This window comes from Geotrypetes seraphini, chromosome 17, assembly GCF_902459505.1.
Source record: "Geotrypetes seraphini chromosome 17, aGeoSer1.1, whole genome shotgun sequence".
Lineage (NCBI taxonomy): Eukaryota > Metazoa > Chordata > Amphibia > Gymnophiona > Dermophiidae > Geotrypetes > Geotrypetes seraphini.
The window spans coordinates 40673403-40693726 of record NC_047100.1 but is presented as its reverse complement, the minus strand read 5'-3'; the positions used below and the strand labels follow the sequence as shown (position 1 = coordinate 40693726).

General features: G+C 43.3%; 1 protein-coding gene across 1 annotated transcript in view; it reads left to right on the top strand.

Moving 5' to 3' along the window:
• The window catches only part of SEMA3G (semaphorin 3G), a 194815-nt gene that overhangs the window by 77456 nt on the left and 97035 nt on the right, over positions 1 to 20324 (top strand). Inside the window, exon 2 of the mRNA XM_033926687.1 lies at positions 15067 to 15227. Within this exon, the coding sequence (XP_033782578.1) occupies positions 15067 to 15227 (161 nt within the window). The remainder of the gene's footprint in view (positions 1 to 15066; positions 15228 to 20324) is intronic.

Here is a 20324-nt window from a genome sequence, read left to right as displayed (position 1 = left end):
ACGTCTTCAAATACCCCCTGGTGACGATCCTACTCCCATTCTATACCATACCATTGGCATCAACTATCCCTGCAGATCAGATCCCTTGAAGAGCTCCTGAACTTTAGGAAAGCAATAAAAACTTACCTCTTCATGTAATCCCCTTGTCTGATGCCACATAGGTTAACAAGAAACGTATAGGTATATTAAACTAGATCCTCTGTATAGGTTAAGCTAGGATGAACACACTGTGTCACAGATAAGACAAATTGGGAACCGTCTTGACTGTATACTATGTATGTTAACCTGTAGCCTGTTCTGAGCTCGTTGGGGAGAAAGGGATAGAAAATGAATTTCCTAACTAATCTAATCTAAACCTTAAGTTTATATACCGCATCATCTCCACGGATGTGGGGCTCGGTACGGTTTACAAGAACTTAAATATAGGAAGAGAAGGAAAAGGTTTACATGAATTTAAATATAGGAAGAGAAGAATAAGGGTAGGGTTGTTTACAGGGGGGAAGAGTGAATTACATTTTAGTGAAAAGCCAAGTTTTCTGGGAGGGAGCCCAGGTTTCGAAGCGGGATAGTAAGATCATTCCAAAGCCCTGTGATTTTGAAAAGGAGAGATTTTCCTAATTTACCAGCATAGAGAATACCATGTAGAGAGGGGAAGGATAGTTTATATCTTTGGGCGGGTCTGGTGGAGTCAAGACTCGAGGAGTTATAAGATAGTAGGATTAGGGGAGGAAGGATGCCATGAATGATCTTAAAAGCCAGGCAGGTGCATTTGAAATGAATTCTGGAAATCACTGGGGTTTTTTATATTTTTATATCTATAATTTCTAGGTATGCCTAGTTTTTCTTGTTAATTGTGAACTTGTCAGAAAAATACAACTTCATAATTGCTCTTTTCTCAGCTTGAGTTTGAAAAACTACCAATAATGTAGATTCCAGAAAATGTAAAATATCGAGAGTATCAGGCAAAGCTATTTGACCTATCGCCCCCTCATCCTCCATTTTCTTAACTTCTCTAGGCTGATAGTAAATATTAGCCAAAACAAAGTTAGCGACCATCGGGCATTTTAAAATAACTCTAAGGTACATTGTAAAATGTTCTAAAAGGGCAAGATAATGAGTGAAAGGGAAATTGTTAGATGCCATCGACTCGTGTTTGAGACCTAGCGACTTGATGGACATCATCAGGTTTTCATGGCAGAATACAGAAGTAGATGGCCGGGCCTTTCTTCTGCGCAGTATAAATTTGATGTTGTCACCATTGACGCATCAAATGCAATCTTTCGCCTCCAACACTGCCCATCGTTGAAATCTATCTGCCTTGGGAGACCCTGCTAGTAGTGAAACTACTGATGGCATAGCTTTCAGCTCCTCAGATGCACACAAGCCCCAGTGGCACGACAAGCCCATGCACCCTGGGAAATTTAGAAATAGAAATTTTACAGTTCTCTATAGCTATCATTTGCGAATGAATCCTTATACTATCTTTCCAATTAGATGTTGCTGCCTATAATGTAGGATTAGAATGTTCAAGCTTCTGCTGAGAAGTTTCAATATTCATTCATTTAGTATCAAGTTCCACCATCTTCTTCACACAGTTCCGAGAAAATGACATAGAAACATGATGGCAGATAAAGGCCAAATGGCCCATCCAGTCTGCCCATCCGCAGTAACCATTATCTCTTCCTCTCTCTATCCCTGGGTAGCAAGTTTAATTTCCTAATTGCTCATGCCTAAAAAGTATAGAAAAGGTCTGTTATTTCCATCTTTCCTCTTTCCCATCTGATGTATCATGAAGATACTCCACTGTTTCTGGCTCCTTCATGGATCCTAAGTGACTCCCAAGGAGCATAGTGTGCCTATTTAGACATTCCCTTTCAGGCACGTGCCTGTAGCTGTGTTTTGTGGGAAAGTGCTGAATTAATAGTGTCTGAGAAACCCCAGATGTTGGTGTCAGAAACAAGATGCTGTCCGCAGAAATACTTGCAACTACCAATCACTCACAGCTCATTTGTCCAGACAGACAGTGATCCCCTGGTGAGGGCAATTTCTAAACCATATTTATCGTGTAGCAGGATACCTCGATGTGTTCCCCTATGTGGAGGAGGAGGAATATTCTGGGTCCTTGCTCCAGTAGTGCCAAATTAATGGAGGGTGGTCTGTTCTGGGGAAACATCTCATAACCATACATCCTCAAGAATTGGAGAGAAGTATAAAAACAAAAGGATCGGGAAGGGCCTTGCCTAGATCCAGAAAAGTTAAACAATTCTATCATGCAAGTGTTAAAATCCTGGGAGTAATAATAGACCAGAAGCTACGTTACTGTAATGAGTGATTAAAAACTGTTTTTGGAAACTACGGATGATCAAAGGTCTTAGAACCAGTTGCCCTTAATATCATAATTCATTCTCTGATTATTTCAAAACTTGATTACTGCAATTCCCTGTATAAAGGCATATCCTAGAAAGAAATAAGGCGTCTGCAAATAGTCCAAAATACGGCAATAAAAATTATTACAAATTCAAAGAAATTCGACCATTTTTGCGCCACTCCTAAAAAAAAAAAAAAAAGCTCACTGGTTACCAATTCCTCACAGACTACAAATTAGCTCTTCTAACATTTAAAATTCACCAGACAAAATTAGCAGTATTTTTGGACAGGTTTCTTCTCCCACACGCTACTCCAAGGACTTTAAGATCCCCTAACCAACAACTCCTTCCTATCCCTTCTTTAAAAGTTGTAAATAAGAGGCGTACCGAAATCTTCTCAGTTATCTCAGTTATAACTCCCCAGCAATGGAATTACCTACCAATTCATTTTAGAGAAGAAACAGCATTAGAAAGATTTAAAGGTTCCCTCAAAAGCTTCCTTTACAGACGCTTTGATAAATAAATAGGACCAAAATAACAGATAAATATCACCCTACACAATCATTATTCTGTGATGATTACAAATCAGCCTTCTTAAGCTACCCCTTATTCTCTTTTTAACAAAATTGTAGTTCTACCCTTTTACCCATAATTTCAAGTTACCGTATATACTTGAATATAAACCAGGATTTTGGGGCCAAAAAATTGGCCCAAAAATGGGGGTCCCGGAAGAGCGTCACCAGTGGGATGCCGCAGGGCTAGGTGCTTAGACCCGCGCTCTTCAACATCTTTATAAATGATCTAGACATTGGTACGACGAGTGAGGTGATTAAATTTGCGGACGATACGAAGTTATTCAGAGTAGTGAAGACACAGGGGGATTGCGAAGATCTGCAACGTGACATAATCAGGCTCGAGGAATGGGCATCAACATGGCAGATCAGGTTCAACGTGGATAAGTGTAAAGTGATGCATGTAGGTAACAAAAATATCATGCACGAATACAAGATGTCCAGGGCGGTATCCCTAAAACTACCCCTAGGAGCAGGCAAGTTAGGGAAACTGCCCTGCAGAATTTATCCCCAGTGAAAGGCAACCCAAAAGTGACCCGATTATACTTGCCTAGTTCTAGTGTAGGGAATGCTAAAAGCAAAGAACTACAGGTACCAGCATGCACCAGAGAGGTGATAGCAAAACCCACAAAGGGATTAGCTCCTGCAATCAGCTCTGCTGAGGGCAGGATTAGTCAGCAGGGAAGATATCCAGGCTCATTAGAAAAGCACCAGAGAGCCACAGGTGTTTCTAGAGGCAATAAACCCCATGCTAGAGAAAAGGGTGTGGTTTCTAGGCCAAGGAGGAAGCCACAAACTTTCAGCATTCCTAAATCCTTGAGGAGAAGCAAACCAGGATTCAGAAGGCAGAGACTAGAACTTCTCAAAACAAGCAGGTAGAAAACCTCAGAGCTAAAGCCTCTAATTATGCTTCTGAAGATACTGGATGAGGAAATGCCAGAAGAAATGTTAGTAGAGGATATTCAAATGGAGCCTGAGGAATTAGGCATGTTTGAAGGCATGGTCACAGAATAAAGTTTGAGGGAAGTAAAAGCTGTTTCTGATAATGTGGTGTTGCCTCATGAAACAAAGTAACAGAAAAATTAAGAATTACTGCTTCTGATTTGACTAAAAATAACAGAAGAGTTAAGAATCCCATGCTCATGGTGAGAGGGCTAATTACATCCTGAGAATTGCACCAGAGGCAAGCTGTTTGAAGTTGCCATATTTTCTTTTCTTAAACTGTAAAGTGAATAAGCATGGTGTGCTAACAGGTTGTTAGCCACCAATGAGAGTTTTTTTGTTTGTATGTTTTGAAATTGCACTATAATATAAAACCAGAAAATAAAGTCATCTTAAAATTCACACTAAACACCTGTACTGGACCTCTTTTATTTTGATGCAGACACCCCTCTACCTTCCATGCCTCAATCAACTGCTCTGCTGAGGCTTGGGTGACCCAGGTCAGGGCTCGGGCTACTCCAGTCCAGGTTTTACCCGGTCACAATATTTCACTAGAACCATATTGTGAGCCCCCCAAAACCTACTAAAATCCACCTATCTACCACTTCAATAGTCCTCATGACTGCAGATATCACCTATATGGAAGTTCAGAAAGTTTTGGGTGAGTTTTGATGGGTAGTGTGGGATTTGGGCCTGGATCCCACTCTCTATGGTTCAGTCTATAGTATTGCATTTATTGTATTCCTATTCCCTCTTTTTATATAGGTAAATGTAAGTAATTATTTTTTTCATAGGTACTATAGATAGATTGAGAGGCTCGTTGGGACAGAGAGGGAAATTTTTGGCAGATAAAGGCCAAATGGCCCATCTAGTCTGCCCATCCGCAGTAACCATTATCTCTTTTTCTCTCCGATAGATCCCACGTGCCTATTCCAGGCCCTCTTGAATTCAGACACAGTCTCTGTCTCCACCACCTCTTCTGGGTGACATCTACCACCCTTTCTGTAAAAAAGTATTTCCTCAGATTACTCCTGAGCCTATTACCTCTTAACTTCATCCTCTGCCCTCTCATTGCAGAGTTTTCTTTCAAATGAAAGCGATTTGACTCATGCACATTTACATCACGTAGGCATTTAAACATCCCTATCATATCTCCCCTCTCTTGCCTTTCCTCGAAAGTATACAGATTGAGATATTTAAATATGTCCCCATATGCCTTATGACAAAGACCACACACCATTTTAGTAGCCTTCTTGTGGACCGACTCCATCCTTTCTATATCTTTTTGAAGGTGCGGCCTCCAGAATTGTGTACAATATTCTAAATGAGGTCTCACCAAGGTCTTATACAGGGGCATCAATACCTCCTTTTTCCTACTAGCCATACCCCTCCCTATGCACCCTAACATCCTTCTAGCTTTCGCCATCACCTTTTCAACCTGTTTGGCCACCTTAAGATCATCACATACAATCACACAATAATCCCGCTCTTCTGTCGTGCACGTAAGTTCTTCACCCCCCTAAACTGTACCGTACCCTTGGGTTTTTGCTGCCCAAATGCATGACCTTGCATTTCTTAGCATTAAATTTTAGCTGCCAAATTTCAGACCATTCTTAAAGCTTCGCCAAGTCTTTCTTCATGTTATTCACACCATCCAGGATGTCTACTCTATTGCAAAAAGACAAATCTTACCAACAGTCTTCACCAATATCAAAACGTTAAAAAGAACAGGCCCAAGAACAGAATCTTGAGGCACACCACTGGTAGCATCCTTTTCCTCAGAGCGATCTCCATTGATCACTACCTTCTGTCGCCTTCCACTCAACCAGTTTTTGACCCAGCCTGTCACTTTTGTAAACCGCTTTGTGTCCTTTGGGAGATTTAGCGGTATATATGAAACTACATTACACCACCCACCAGGCTATTCCAGACACCTGCTTGTTGCTCTACTAGGATGTCCCATATCTGTAGCTATCAAAGAGGCTGGTATGTACTGTTTCTCTCACATCTTTAGGGGGGGTGGGAAGGGATCATTGGGGGGGCATGCTTTCATTCCTCCATCCCTCTGGTCAGTTTGGGTACCTTTTTGGCACTTAGATGCTTTGAAAACAGGTCTAATTCTAAATGTCCAAATGACGCCCTGGACATCTTGAAAAAAGGTTTCATTATCTCTGTAAGATGTCCAAGTGCTAAGCTCACCCAAATCCCATCCAAAATACATCTCTTACACTCCCCCTTAACATCTAGATGTCTAAGTGCCAGTTTATGCCATTTTTTGGATATATGTATTTTTTGAAATTGAGCCCTAAGGTGTCTAATAAAGAATAGATCATTGGGAAGATCCTGTCCTGTCCTCAATGAGAGTAGAACTGCCATTAGATCTACAGTCCAAGTTGGGGAAAGCATTGGAGATCAGGAATAGAGGAACTACTAGTGCAAAATACCTGAGTGAGAAAAGGCAGAACCCTAAGCCCTGGGTATAAATCCTTCCTGTTTGGCCTCCCCCAGGCGTCATCTTGCTGGAGGTGCCAGCACCCCACCTCCTCTCCACCCCTCCTTCCCCTGCCGCGCGCATGCCTCTTCCCTTCCCCCATACCTTTTGAATTTTGGCGCAAGCAGCCATCAACTTGCTGCCCGCGTTGGCTTCTGCGCTCTGCCAAAGCTGACGCAGGCAGCAAGTTGGTGGCTGGTCGCACCAGAGTTAAAAAGGATGCGCGCACGGGGGGGGGGGGGGGGGGGAAGGGGTGAGGAAGTAGAAGGAAAGAGGGAGGGGCACCACTGTCCCGGTCATTGCTCACCCTCGCTATGCCACTGTCAGAGAGGTTTAGCATGTGGAACATATATTATGAAGTATTATAATTCTCTATTCAAGGGCAAATACATTTCATTCAAAATACTGTCATTAAAACTCATTAATGTTCCATAAAAATAGGATCATGTGAGGCTGCCCATGAAGAAAAAGGATCGGCTTTCTATGCTAGTTCATGTGAGTGACTTATAATTCTGAGGAGTCTGGGAAGTGGCTATTTGAGGAGACATAGATTGAGAGAAGGCAGACACTGGGATGGCCAAAGAACAGAGAGGGTATAAAACCCATCCTTGAGTGCATGAGGTGCACAGGAGATCCAGGAGTGCAGAGAAAAGAAAAGCCTACCACAGAGGCGATCAAGGACTGTAAATACTATGAAGACAATTCATATTTTTGCCACCATTTTACTTTGTTTTTACTTTGGAGGAAAATCACCAGGAGCACAGGAATTGCCAAAAGGAATGCCACCGAGAGGTTAGAAAAGCAAAAAGGGAACACGAGGAGGGGCTGGCCAGGGAGGCAAAAAACTTCAAGGCATTCTTCAGTTACGTAAAGGGGAAGCGACCAGCGAGAGAGGAGGTGGGGCCATTGGATGATGGGGATAGGAAAGGAGTGATTAAGGAGGACAAAGAGGTAGCTGAGAGGTTGAACACGTTCTTCTCGTCGGTCTTCACATGCGAAGACACATCCAATATACCGGACTCAGAGGAGCTCATGAGTGGGGAACAGGCCGAAAAATTGGAGCATATAGAGGTAAGTCAGGAGGATGTCCTCAAACAGATAGACAGGCTAAAAAGCGGCAAATCGCCGGGACCGGACGGGATCCACCCAAGGGTTCTAAAGGAACTAAGACAGGAAATAGCAGGCACAATCCAGCATGTTTGCAACCTATCCCTGAGAACAGGAGAGGTGCCGGAGGAGTGGAAACTGGCAAATGTCACACCTATCTTTAAGAAGGGATCGAGGGGTGACCCCGGGAACTACAGGCCGGTGAGCCTGACTTCAGTTATAGGGAAGATGGTGGAAGCGATGATCAAGGACAACATTTGCGAACACATCGAGAAAAATGACTTACTGCGAACAAGCCAGCACGGATTCTGTAAGGGAAGGTCATGCCTTACGAACCTACTGTACTTCTTTGAAGGAATAAGCAGTCAGGTGGACAAAGGGGAACCCATAGACATCATTTACCTCGATTTTCAAAAGGCTTTTGACAAGGTGCCACATGAAAGGCTGCTTAAGAAGCTGTGGAACCACGGGGTGGGCGGGGATGTACACAGATGGATCAAGCACTGGCTGTCGGGTAGACTGCAGAGGGTCGGAGTGAAGGGCCAATATTCTGACTGGCGGGGAGTCACGAGCGGTGTGCCACAGGGATCGGTGCTAGGGCCACTGCTCTTCAACATATTTATCAACGACCTGGAAACGGAGGCAAAATGCGAGGTTATAAAATTTGCGGACGATACCAAACTCTGCGGCAGGGTTAGGACCAGGGAGGAATGTGAGGACCTGCAAAGGGACCTGGACAAGCTGGAAGACTGGGCAAACAAATGGCAAATGCGCTTTAACGTTAAGAAATGCAAGGTCATGCATATAGGAAACAAGAACCCGTTGTTCAACTACAAAATGGGGGGGGCACTGCTGGGAGACAGCGGACTTGAGAGAGACTTGGGTGTGCTAGTGGATGCATCAATGAAGCCATCCGCACAGTGCGCAGTAGCGTCAAAAAAAGCCAACAGGATGCTGGGCATCATAAAGAAGGGTATCACAACCAGGACGCGGGAAGTCATCATGCCACTATATCGGGCGATGGTGCGCCCGCACCTGGAATACTGCGTTCAGTATTGGTCGCCGCACCTCAAGAAGGACATGGCGGTACTTGAGAGAGTCCAAAGGAGAGCAACGAAGCTTGTAAGAGGGCTGGAAAATTGCCCATACGCCGAGAGGCTGGATAAGCTGGGTCTCTTCTCTCTGGAAAAAAGGAGGCTCAGGGGAGATATGATAGAGGCCTTCAAGATCCTGAGAGGCATAGAGAGGGTGGATAGGGACAGGTTCTTCAGACTGAGAGGGACAACAGGTACGAGGGGGCACTCGGAGAAACTGAAGGGGGATAGGTTCAAGACAAATGCAAGGAAGTTTTTCTTCACCCAAAGGGTCGTGAACACATGGAATACGCTCCCGGAGGAAGTGATCAGGCAGAATACAGTACAGGGATTCAAACAGGGATTGGACGGATTCCTGAGGGACAAAGGGATCGTAGGGTACTGAAACCAAGGGGTGATTCAGACAGGTCGTGACCTGTTGGGCCGCCGCGGGAGCGGACTGCTGGGCGGGATGGACCTGTGGTCTGACCCAGCAGTGGCACTGCTTATGTTCTTATGTTCTTATGGCTTATATATACGCTTTATTGTTTTCATAGCTCTACTTTATGAGCCCCTGGGGAGGGTACAATAAATGGGTATTTTTTTTATCAGCATCCATATTTTTCCTGTGTTATTTGTATGTGCCTTTCCAGAGACTATACTGCCAGCCATCAGAGACCCTTTATTACTGTTCTATATGGCCTGGGAAAGCATTTCAGAGGAAATTTAGATTGTATAGCCACTGACATCAAAAAGATGTTACCCTCCGCCCCAAATGCATTGGGGAACCAGCTACAACAACAGGAAAATGAAGGGACACGCACGCACACACACACACACACATCATCATCATCATCTCCATTGTCCTCAGCTAAGTGGGATTGAGCCTAGCCAGATGGAATGACCTATTCATTAATCCACACGCGTCTTTGACCAGACAGCCATTAATTCATTGATAAATCCATCTAGTGCATACGAAAATTCCTTATCAAAATGATTTTGCAAAATCAACCGAAAACACCAGAAAATCAGGACAATATTTTGAGAAAAGCAGATTTTCCTAGCAAGTTGAGAGCAATCCCATCTTATTCTTTTACATACCATCAAGAGGAAAGCCATATAAACCTTCCACTGTATAAAACCAATAATTTCCTTTTCCCAACATACCCCCCCCTTAACAAAACTATAGTGCGGTTTTTAGCATCGGCCGCAGCGGTAACAGCTCCATCGATAGTAGAATTCTATGAGCGTCGGAGCTGTTCCCACCCTAAAAACCACACTACGGTTTTGTAAAAGGAGGGGATAGTTAGTTGATGGAGTAGTGTCGCTTTCTGCACCGAACCTTACTGCTTAATCCTGAAGCAGGGTTTGAGCGAGAGGGAGAAAGCCCTTCCATTGCCTCCGGTGCAAAATTAGAAGCCTTTTTACTAAGCAGCAGCATGTAGTAATGCATGCTTACCACCATTGAAAAATGGCGCTAGCGGGCCACATGCCACCCATGTGCTACCCAATACATTTCAACTTACAGCACAGGGGCGTTTTGGGGGCGGAGAGTAGGCACGCCCCGCATTCATCAGTTAGTGTGTGGGCGTTGGTGTGTGCTGACCGATTAGTACAGAATTAGCTCAGGCCTACAAAATAGGCTAATTTCAATAGCGAAAACCAAATTGTGGCCATTTTAGAGCCACACTGAAAAGTGGCCCCAACACGGGTAACCCACGTACAAAAAATAGCTCAAGCCTCTTTTTAGTGCAGCTTAGCAAGAGGCTGGGAAAATGCTTACTAATTCCCCAGCCTGTATCCTTGCAATAAGTACCTTGACCCAATTTCCCCAATTTGGAATGAGCGAACCATACTATCTGTGAATGCTATTTTAGGATGAACAAACTGTATTATGTAAATGTCAGGCACCTGTCAACTAATTATTATGTAGCTGTAATGTTAATCTAGAATGATCAAGTCATGTTATCTGTAACCCATTTGATTAATTATCATCATGTAATTCGTTTGTCCAAATATTATGCATGTTACCTTGTAACTTGTTCTGAGCTCTTGGAGGGGGGGGGAGGGAGGAATATAAAAAAAAAACTAACAAATCCTGTAATTCACCTTGAGCTATCAATAAAAAAGTATGAGCGAAACGCAAACCCATATCCGAGTGCAGGTCAAACAGCTTCTTTAGAGCGAGAAGTCTGAAAGGGATGGAGTAGAGGAACGCAGAACCCTGGCTGTCAGCAAGTCGTGGGTGTCAGGAGAGTGCGTCCCTGCCAGTCTCACTCCCGCTGTGGCATTTCAGCAATGCTTACTTACTATTTGCTTGGGTGCACTCGAGATAAGAAGAGGCTCTGACAGGCCACTCACCGATCCAAGAGTGGCACTTAGACAGCAAGATCCCCAGCAATGTACACAAAGAGGTGCTGAATGGGCCAGGGATTGGCACAAAGGAAACTACAGCCGGTTGTTTCTACTTCATTCCATTAAGGTATTGTCTGCCTCTGAGGAGACACCAGTCAGTCTTTCATCACTTACACTTAATGGAAAGTTGACTATAGGGATTTTGATCTCTCCGCATTTTGCACTGGGTCGTTGAAAAATTAGAGACACGGAGGGAAGGCCAGGATGACGATTCCCAGATCTACCTCACTGCGCCAAATATTATATTACATTACATTAGTGAGTTCTATTCCGCCAGTACCTGTCCGATATTGCCACCTGGATGTCTCACTGCCATCTAAAATTGAATATGGCTAAAACAGAGTTGCTCATCTGCCTGTCTAAACCCATCTCTCTGCTTCCCTCACCTGTCTGTCCAAGTTAGATTGTAAGCTCTTCTGAGCAGGGACCATCTATATAAATGTGAAAATGTACAGCGCTGAGTTTGCCTTTCAGCGCTATATAAATGATGTGTAGTAGTAAGATGGTTTAGAAATGTGGGAGACTTACAGGGGGTCAAACTGTAAAATCATTTTGCCAGGTACACTAGTCTGGCTGAAAATTGTTCCTCTGAGTGGCAGAAAGTACAAATGGGTTTTCTTCATTGTCTATTAAAATGCGCATTTGTTTGTTAGTGCATCTTAAAAAAATTTAGCCCCGACATGGATCTTCCCCACATTGTGAGGCCACTTTTAGTACCACCAGCAAAAGACAGATTTTTCTATTTTCCCAATAATGGCCAAGTGCTGATTTCCTGTGCAGGAGTTAAGAATTGGAAGTCTCTGGCAGGACAGCGACGGATTTGTTGTGAGAGAGGCATGTTCAGAAAATTATTGAAAACACAGGCATTTTTGATGCTTTCTTTTTTTTCCTCTTTTTGTAAACCTGAAGAACTGTTCATGATTTATAATTATGCTTCTAAATCGTGTCTATGATTTTTATATTAACTATGCTGTTCTTAAGTTCTGTTTCCATACTTATAGCTATGAAGTTTAAGAACTTAAGAACTGCTGCTGCTGGGTGAGATCAGTGGTCCATCGCGCCCAGCAGTCTGCTCACATGGCGGCCCTTAGGTCAAAGACCAGTGCCCTAACTGAGACTAGCCTTACCTGGTAAGTTCTGGTTCAGCAGGAACTTGTCCAACTTTGTCTTGAATCCCTGGAGCGTGTTTTCCCTTATAACAGACTCCGGAAGAGCGTTCCAGTTTTCTACCACTCTCTGGGTGAAGAAGAACTTCCTTACGTTTATACGGAATCTATCCCCTTTCAACTTTAGAGAGTGCATTCTCGTTCTCCCTACCTTGGAGAGGGTGAACAACCTGTCTTTGTCTACTAAGTCTATTCCCTTCATTATCTTGAATGTTTCAATCATGTCCCCTCTCAGTCGCCTCTTTTCAAGGGAGAAGAGGCCCAGTTTCTCTAATCTCTCACTGTACGGCAACTCCTCCAGCCCCTTATCCATCTTCTCTGGACCCTTTTAGTAGTACCGTGTTCTTCTTCAAGTACGGCGACCAGTGCTAGACGCAGTATTCCAGGTGGGGTTGCACCATGGCCCGGTACAGCGGCATGACAACCCTTTCCGATCTGTTAATGATCCCCTTCTTAATCATTCCAAGCATCCTGTTCGCCCTTTTCGCCGACGCCGCACATTGCGCCGCACATCGACTTGTCGACCAGTACTCCCAAGTCTCTTTCCTGGTGGGTCTCTCCGAGTACTGCATCCTGTAACCGTGTACAAGACTTTTGTTACCGACATGCATCACCTTACACTTATCCAGGTTAAACTTTACTTTTCATGTCGCGGCCCATTTCTCGAGGGTGTTTGTCATGTTGCAGGTCTTCGCAATCCTCCTGCGTCTTCACTACTCTGAATAACTTTGTATTGTCTGCAAATTTAATCACCTCGCTCGTCGTTTCAATTTCCAGGTCGTTTATAAATATGTTGAAGGGCACAGGCCCAAGCACCGAACCCTGCGGCACTCCACTGGTGACGCTTTTCCAGTCCGAGTATTATCCATTTACCCCCACTCTTTTTCTATCCGCCACCCAGTTTTTGATCCACGTGAGTATTTCACCCTCAATCCCATGGCTCACAATTTTTCGAAGTAGTCGATCATGCGGGACCTTGTCAAACGCCTTCTGAAAATCCAGATATACAATGTCGACCAGGTCACCTTTGTCTAGCTGCCTGTTAACTCCCTCGAAGAAGTGCAGCAAGTTCGTCAAGCAAGATCTTCCTTTGCTGAAGCCGTGCTGGCTGGTCCTCATCAGAGTGTGTCCGTCAAGGTTTGTTAGTTCATTTAGTTTTAAGATTAAGTATGTATACTTTGTTAACCGTTTAGTTGTAAACGGTATAGAAATTTTTTAAATAAATAAATAGTACGTGGACACTCCACTGTAGCAGCATCTCGGTTATAACATGGTCTAAAGAATCACAAACTCACTGACTGGTTAAAGAAGGGTGCTCTGTTTCACTTAACCTAGCAAAGATTTTTAAAGGGCCTGAATTTGGGTTGTAGATTCAGTTGTTTTGCCTTTCCAAATTCAAGCTTCAGGCCAGTACTTGCAGCGCTTGCACTTCTAGAATATTCTGAATAAACTAGGAGATGCCGTGGACAGCAGTGGAGGAGAGCTCAAGATCGGAACATTCAGCTAAAGCAGTGTCCCGCAAAGTTTTTGGTGCAGCAGCACACTAAACCTGGTGCCCCGTCCGGAAGTGCGCTGATGTCGATGTTGTGATGTCATTACGTCGATGTCTGTGCATGCGCGGAGGCCCTCCGGCTGTGACTCTGAAATGGTCACTTCGCCGGTGTAGGAGAATCGTTGGCGCTGGCTGACTGCCTACAGGAAGTGCCTCTCGTTGTGAGATGCATCTCCCGTAAGCAGTCAGCTGGGGCCGGCGCCTCTCCTTGCCCGACATCTCGGGGCACACCTGAAATCTGCTGTGGCACACAGTTTGCGAGACACTGAGCTAGAGAAACATCTTGGTATTGCCATCCTTTTGCTACAAATTTTGCATATTTAAAGAAGACTCATTCTATTTTTCACATTACAAAGACGCATTTGAGTCATAGATAGGATAATTCATCTATCATTAATCCCAGGCTCAAATACCTAATTTTAACCAGACCTTATCCTCTTTTTAGGCTTAGCCATATTTTTTAAACATTCTTCATTACCCTCCTGATGTTGTTTTTCTTTAAATGTACTTTTACTTTCCTTAAAGATTATAGTTCACCCTTCTTCCTTTTTGTATCGCTAATTACTTGAGTACATACATACATTGTATGTTTATGTGTACAAATTGTTTTATTTTGTCTCCCAATTTTAAATTGTCATACGCATTGAAGTATTTGATATTGCGTGCACAACAAACTTTTAATAAACTTAAAACTTGATTACAGGTATTAGGCTGTAGCTCTTTTGCTCTACAAATAGCTCTGTTCTTAAGAATGACAGAGAAAACCAAAAAAACTCTGTGGAGTGACAATGTTCCCAAATGGACTTTATTTGAAAGTATCAAAGTTCCAAAGGTACACTAAAATCATCCACATAAAATAATTCCACCCACATAAAAGTAAATCATCCACATAAGAGCCTTAAAGAACCTAGTCCGCTAGGGATACAGGACCCAACACGGTCCGCGTTTCGACAAAAAGTCTTCTTCAGGGGTCCCTGGAGGTCCTATAAAGGTGAGTACGTGGGAAACAATTGTGTGGCGAACCGGAAGTGAGACACCTCTTGCATTTGCAATGGAAAAGAATGACAGGACAAATTTGTCCCCGTCCCTGCAGGAACTCAATTTTCCCGTCCCCATGAGTTTCATCGCTGTCCCTGTCCTATTCCTGTAAGCCTCAAACACAGGATTTAAAAGTGTTTGAGGCTTGTGCAGATGAGGACAGAGCTCGCAGGGTTGGGGCAAGGACAGGAAACAAACGTGCGGGGACGGGATGGGAAAATGAGTCCCCGCAGGGACGGAGAAAAGTCTGTCCCCGTGTCATTCGCTCGTTCTTATGTCTTGTGATCGACTTGCCTGGAACGAGATGCTATACTAACGATCCAGCTTCTTGTTTTGTGTTTCAGATCTTTTAGCCACCAACCGTTCGAGTCTTTTCATTGGCCTTCGGGGGTTTCTAGACTTCCGTTCTCTCTATGTGGATGAGTACCGTGACCGCCTTTTCATTGGGGGCAAAGATACTCTGTACTCCCTGCGACTGGACCAAACCAACCCAGATGCCAAGGAGGTAAAATGCTGCCTATTTCATTCCATAAGTATGCGTCGATGAACTTGGAAGGTAAAGCTCCTAATAAGGACCATTCTTACATAGTTTTGAACATATAACTAAGCAGTTACCAAAGAGGGCGGGTGAATTGTCTGAAAACTGCCATAACCCTTCTGTAAGGTGCTCTTTCTTTGTATTGGCAAAAAAACGTTCCTAAGAATCTTATTTTGTGTTTTGGGACCACATAAAGGCAAAAATCAACCTCTAGACATGCAAGATAGCTTTTTTTTTTTTTGTTTTTTAAAAATCTTTATTTATTGGATTATTCATTACAATACCTTAGTAACAAACATTCATGAATGAACACAAAAAATGCAAATGTAAATTCCCTACAAGGAACAACAAAATATTTAAGGAAACTAATCAACCATATCCTAGTCCACATTATTGCTGATCGCCAGTATTTTAAAATAAATCATCAAATCAATTCTTTCTATCTCCTATCTAGGAACAGGCAATTGGCTTTTATATATATTACACATCATCCTCCAAAAGTAAACTCAATATTAGAAATTAAACTTTTAGCAAAGGTTTCTCTTTTATAAAATCTTTCACCTGGGCTGGATCAAAAAACCTATATTTATCACTTCCATATGAAATCAAGCATTTACATAGAAATTTCAAGAAGAAAGTAGCTCCGACTGCCAAAACCTTAGGCTTTAGCTGAAGGAACTGTTTCCTCTTGAGCTGAGTTTGTCTAGAGACATCTGGAAAAATTATCACCGTTGACCCACAAAACATCTCTTGTTTTTTCAGGAAATATAATGCAAGATAGCTTTTAACCAATAATTAGCTTAATTATCTGACCCAAATGCTCCTGCGCTTCTGCAGGAAAATGTGTCTACATCACTCAGGGCTTCAGAGTTGCCCATTAGTACATATGTGCCTATAGGGCTCAATTCAGTAGAGCACATTAATTCTTAGGTGCCCAAAATTGGGTCACTAAGCACCAGTTTTATAACAGCGATATTGAATGCAGTTGTCATTATAAAATACTAGCAAAAGTTCGTATTTTAGCACTTACACCATGTCCAGTGGTGTAGCGAGGGAGGCTGGCACCTGGGGTGGTGGTGCCCGGCATTGCCGAGCATCCCCCCCCCCCCCACTTTTCACCGCTGTTTGCGTTCCCCCCTCCCCCCGCTTACCACTTGAAATGTTCAAGGCTGTGAACAGCATCTTCCACTTGCTGCTTGGTGTTGTCTTCGGCTCCCTTCTGATGTCACATCCTGGTCTGATGACTAGGAAGTGATGTCAGGAGGGAGCCAAGGCCGGCGCAAGCAGCAAGCGGAAGATGGTGCTCGTGCCAGCGAACATTTAAAGAGGTACACGGGAGGAGATGCGCTGGCATACCCAGCGAAGATGACGCCCGGGGCGGTCCGCTTCCCGCCCCTTTAATATGCCACTGGCCATGTTAATAGCTGGCATAAATGTTTGCATCTAAATATTGGCAGTTAAACTTGTAACTCTGTAACTTTGCACCTAATTGCTTGGCCCGCATTTGACTCGCCCATATCCTTCCCATATCCACGTCCCCCTTGGAGTTGTGCACCACTGAAGTTAGGCAATCTTAAGGGGCCAATATTCAGAGCGATTGAAGCAGGCAGGAAGCTCTCCTGCCCACTTAAACCGCTTCTGGATGCCTAAGAGGCATTCAACGGCATTAAACTGGAGAGTACCGCTGAATATCCCCTCAGACCAGGGTTACCGTATGGCTCCAGAAAAAGAAGGATGGATTGAGACATCTGGATTTTACTTCCATTGCTTTCAGTGGAAGTAAAACCTGGATATCTCGATCCATCCTCTTTTTTTTTCTGGAGCCATATGTTAACCTTACCTCAGACTGCCCAACTAAAAAGTGGGCAAGCATGGGTGGCACAGTTATGGGGGTGGGCCACTGTTCCCTCTAAGCTGAGCAGGAGTCCTCCACCCACAGTCTCACCAATAGAGGGTGCTGTTTTACTGTCACATTTTTCAATTGTGAGGGACATGCAAGTTCTGCAGGACTCCAGGGAACATACCTGTCCTTAGCGACTGAAAATATTCCACCCCCTAGTGGTAGCAATGCAGCTGGAGGACACCTGCTCAGCTTAGAGGGAACACGCCGCCTGCCAGCATATTCAGTGCTGGCACCCCCCTAACGAAATGGACAGATTTAGGACAGTTGAAAACCTGTCCAAAATCTGGTCACATTGCAATGAGGGTCTCAGCACTGAACATTGGGTTGGCACAGGGGACATGGCCTCCCCCAAAATTGACAGTCGTACTGTGACAGGGCCCGAAGGGGATCCTGTGCGGAAAGAAGCACCTCTTGCAAGGCTGGGAGCAGCATCTTGCTACCTGATGGTCGGCTCTCTCTGTCTGTCATTTATGCACGTAAATATAAGTTATTACCAATTAGTATTTGTAGACACCAATTATTGGTACTCGATACTAATTTAGTGCCAATTCCAATTGGAAGAGTTTGACAAGAAAAACATCTCTCTGCCCCTTTAAGCCATATTTTGGACATTTTTCTTTTTTTGAAAATGAGCCCCTCCCTTATCATAAATACTTAGTAGAAACAAACAAAAATAAAAACAATTCACAAAAATGCATAAAAAACCCAAACTGCAAGTAGGTCAAAACGAGGCAGTAGAATCAATTAGGTCAAGACTGGCCATATAAGATGGCCACAGAGACTGTGTCTGAAAGAATTCAAGAGGGCCTGGGCTAGGCACGTGGCAGAGAGAAAGAGATAATGGTTCCTGCGGATGGGCAGACTTGATGGGCCATTTGGCCTTTATCTGCCGTCATGTTTCTATATGCCAAACATAACAGACGATGCTTTAACAAACACTTGAAAGCAGTCAGATTCTTCTCACACTGGCAGTCTGTTCCACTCCATAGTAATAATAATAATTTTAATAATAATAATAGCCAAAGTGGTTCGAGGCGGTTTACAATAAAGAAGAGCTGGACATTCAGCGAAAAGAACAATGAAGTCTTTGAGGACATGAATATTTGTACATGGTAAGGTTACATTGTAGGGGCAGGTTTACAATAAGAAGTAGGCTGAGGCGGTTTACAATAAGAAGGACTGGTCACACAGCATGGGATAAGCAGTGAAGACATAGGGCCAGCAACAGTAAAAATGCTCTTTCTTGCGCAAAAAGCGGGAACCACAAGTGGTTGCAGAACACGAGATGGAACACAAGGTTGCAAACTACGAACGCAGATGATAGGAAAAGATCCAATAGAAGCAGATAGGAACAAGCAATAACAGTTTATATCGAACGCGATAGGCTATCGGCAGCCAATGCAACAAGACCAAGCAAGATGTAACGTGTTCAGTTTTGGACAATCCGTGAAGCAATTGCACAGCTTAGCTGTGATGTGAAAGAGCCACACTGAGGGTGCTGAAGGGCTAGAGACAAATAAGCATTTACACACAGATGTGCATGTATATGGTATCCATGTAGATATTTCATAGCATACATGACCACATGTGCACAATGCATGTGCAGCTACAAATATTTTTGCCTTGATGCTGTGCAGCAGTGTCTCTCAAACTGTGTGCCACGAGAGATTCCAGAATTTTTAAAATTTTTTAAAAATTTCCTTCATAAATATACACTAGAATAGATGACATGTACATCACATACGTAAGTCTGCCAATATTATGAGCATCTGCGTGCGTAAGGATACAACTGCCCAGGCAAGCATCATTCTTTGATATGATTGTCCCTTGAAAACTAATGGCAAGTTGATTTTATTTTTTATGCAGTTATCCTAACTGGAGCAACAAAGCAATCAAAGCTTTGTTACCGTTTGGATCTTCTTATCTTCGCAAACTTGGATTTTCAGCTCGGACAGAAATGAAATCGAAAAAAAAAAAGAAAACGACTGAAGATGGTAGATGATGAAATGCATGTTTGCTTGTCGACTATCGAGCCGCGTTTTGAGTTAATTTGCACTCAAAAACAAGCACATCCATTGCATTGATTAGCAATTCTATTCTATCTACTTTAGTTTCATCGTTGTTAAAGAACTTTAATTACATAAATAACACTCAAGTTTAATTTTTGTTGGTTTTTCAATTTTATAATTTCAATGATAATGTGTCGTGAAAAACATTTGCTCCTTTTAGTGTGCCAGAGCTAAAAAAACATTTGAGAGACACTGTTGTGGAGTGACAAAACTGGACCTCAGGAAAGAGAATTCAGCTGACACTCATGTAACCTTCTGTGTTACAGCCCACTCTTGTTCCATTTCCTTCCTGCTTCTCATATGTCTATATAAAGCTCTTTACATCGCAATCTAGGGGAGAAAAGAGGAAGACATCATTACTGGCACTAAAATACTGTATATGATCTAAGAGTTTGGGGGTTTTATTGGGGGTTATTTTTAAGACAGATTTTCTTTTTGCTTAATTAAGAGATGGTTCATCTCCTGAATTGTAAACTCTTCTCTTCGTATCTGTCCCTAAGGACTTGACCCCTGGATCTGTGACTTAAATATCACTGCCAGCATTAGCCCTTTCCTGCCTGAACTGCTCATTAAAGACCTGTTGACAGAGAAGTCAAGAGGTTGATCAGCCGCTTGGTTTTTCAGGCTCCGCAAGGCTAGCCTTCCTATCAAAGCTGCTGACTGAGCTGGGAGAGCATGTATTTTTCACATAGTACAATCTCTTTGTAATGTGTGATTCCATTTCCTCAATGTTCCATCTGATTGGATATGTTTATTGTGGCCTGTAAGGCTTCTTAACTGCAACACTGCCCATATTGGGTCCGCCTTCAATCAAGTTTTTGTTATTCACTCTGCTATTGAGACTATTTGTTAATCAGGGAATTGCCATCAATTCTCCGGGGGCCATCTGTCTGGCCATTCCCATCGGTTTGTGTTCCCTGGCCTATGGTACTCTGTGGAAGTGTTTAGTTTTCTCTTCTGTTCTGGACTTGAAAAATCTCGGAGTCACAAGGGTAGGCAAGAAGGATCTTCCTACACAGAGGAAATGAGACCCCAGGCAATGGTTGATTTTGGTTTCCTCTTCCTTTTCTGAGCTACTAATTAATTCAGTTA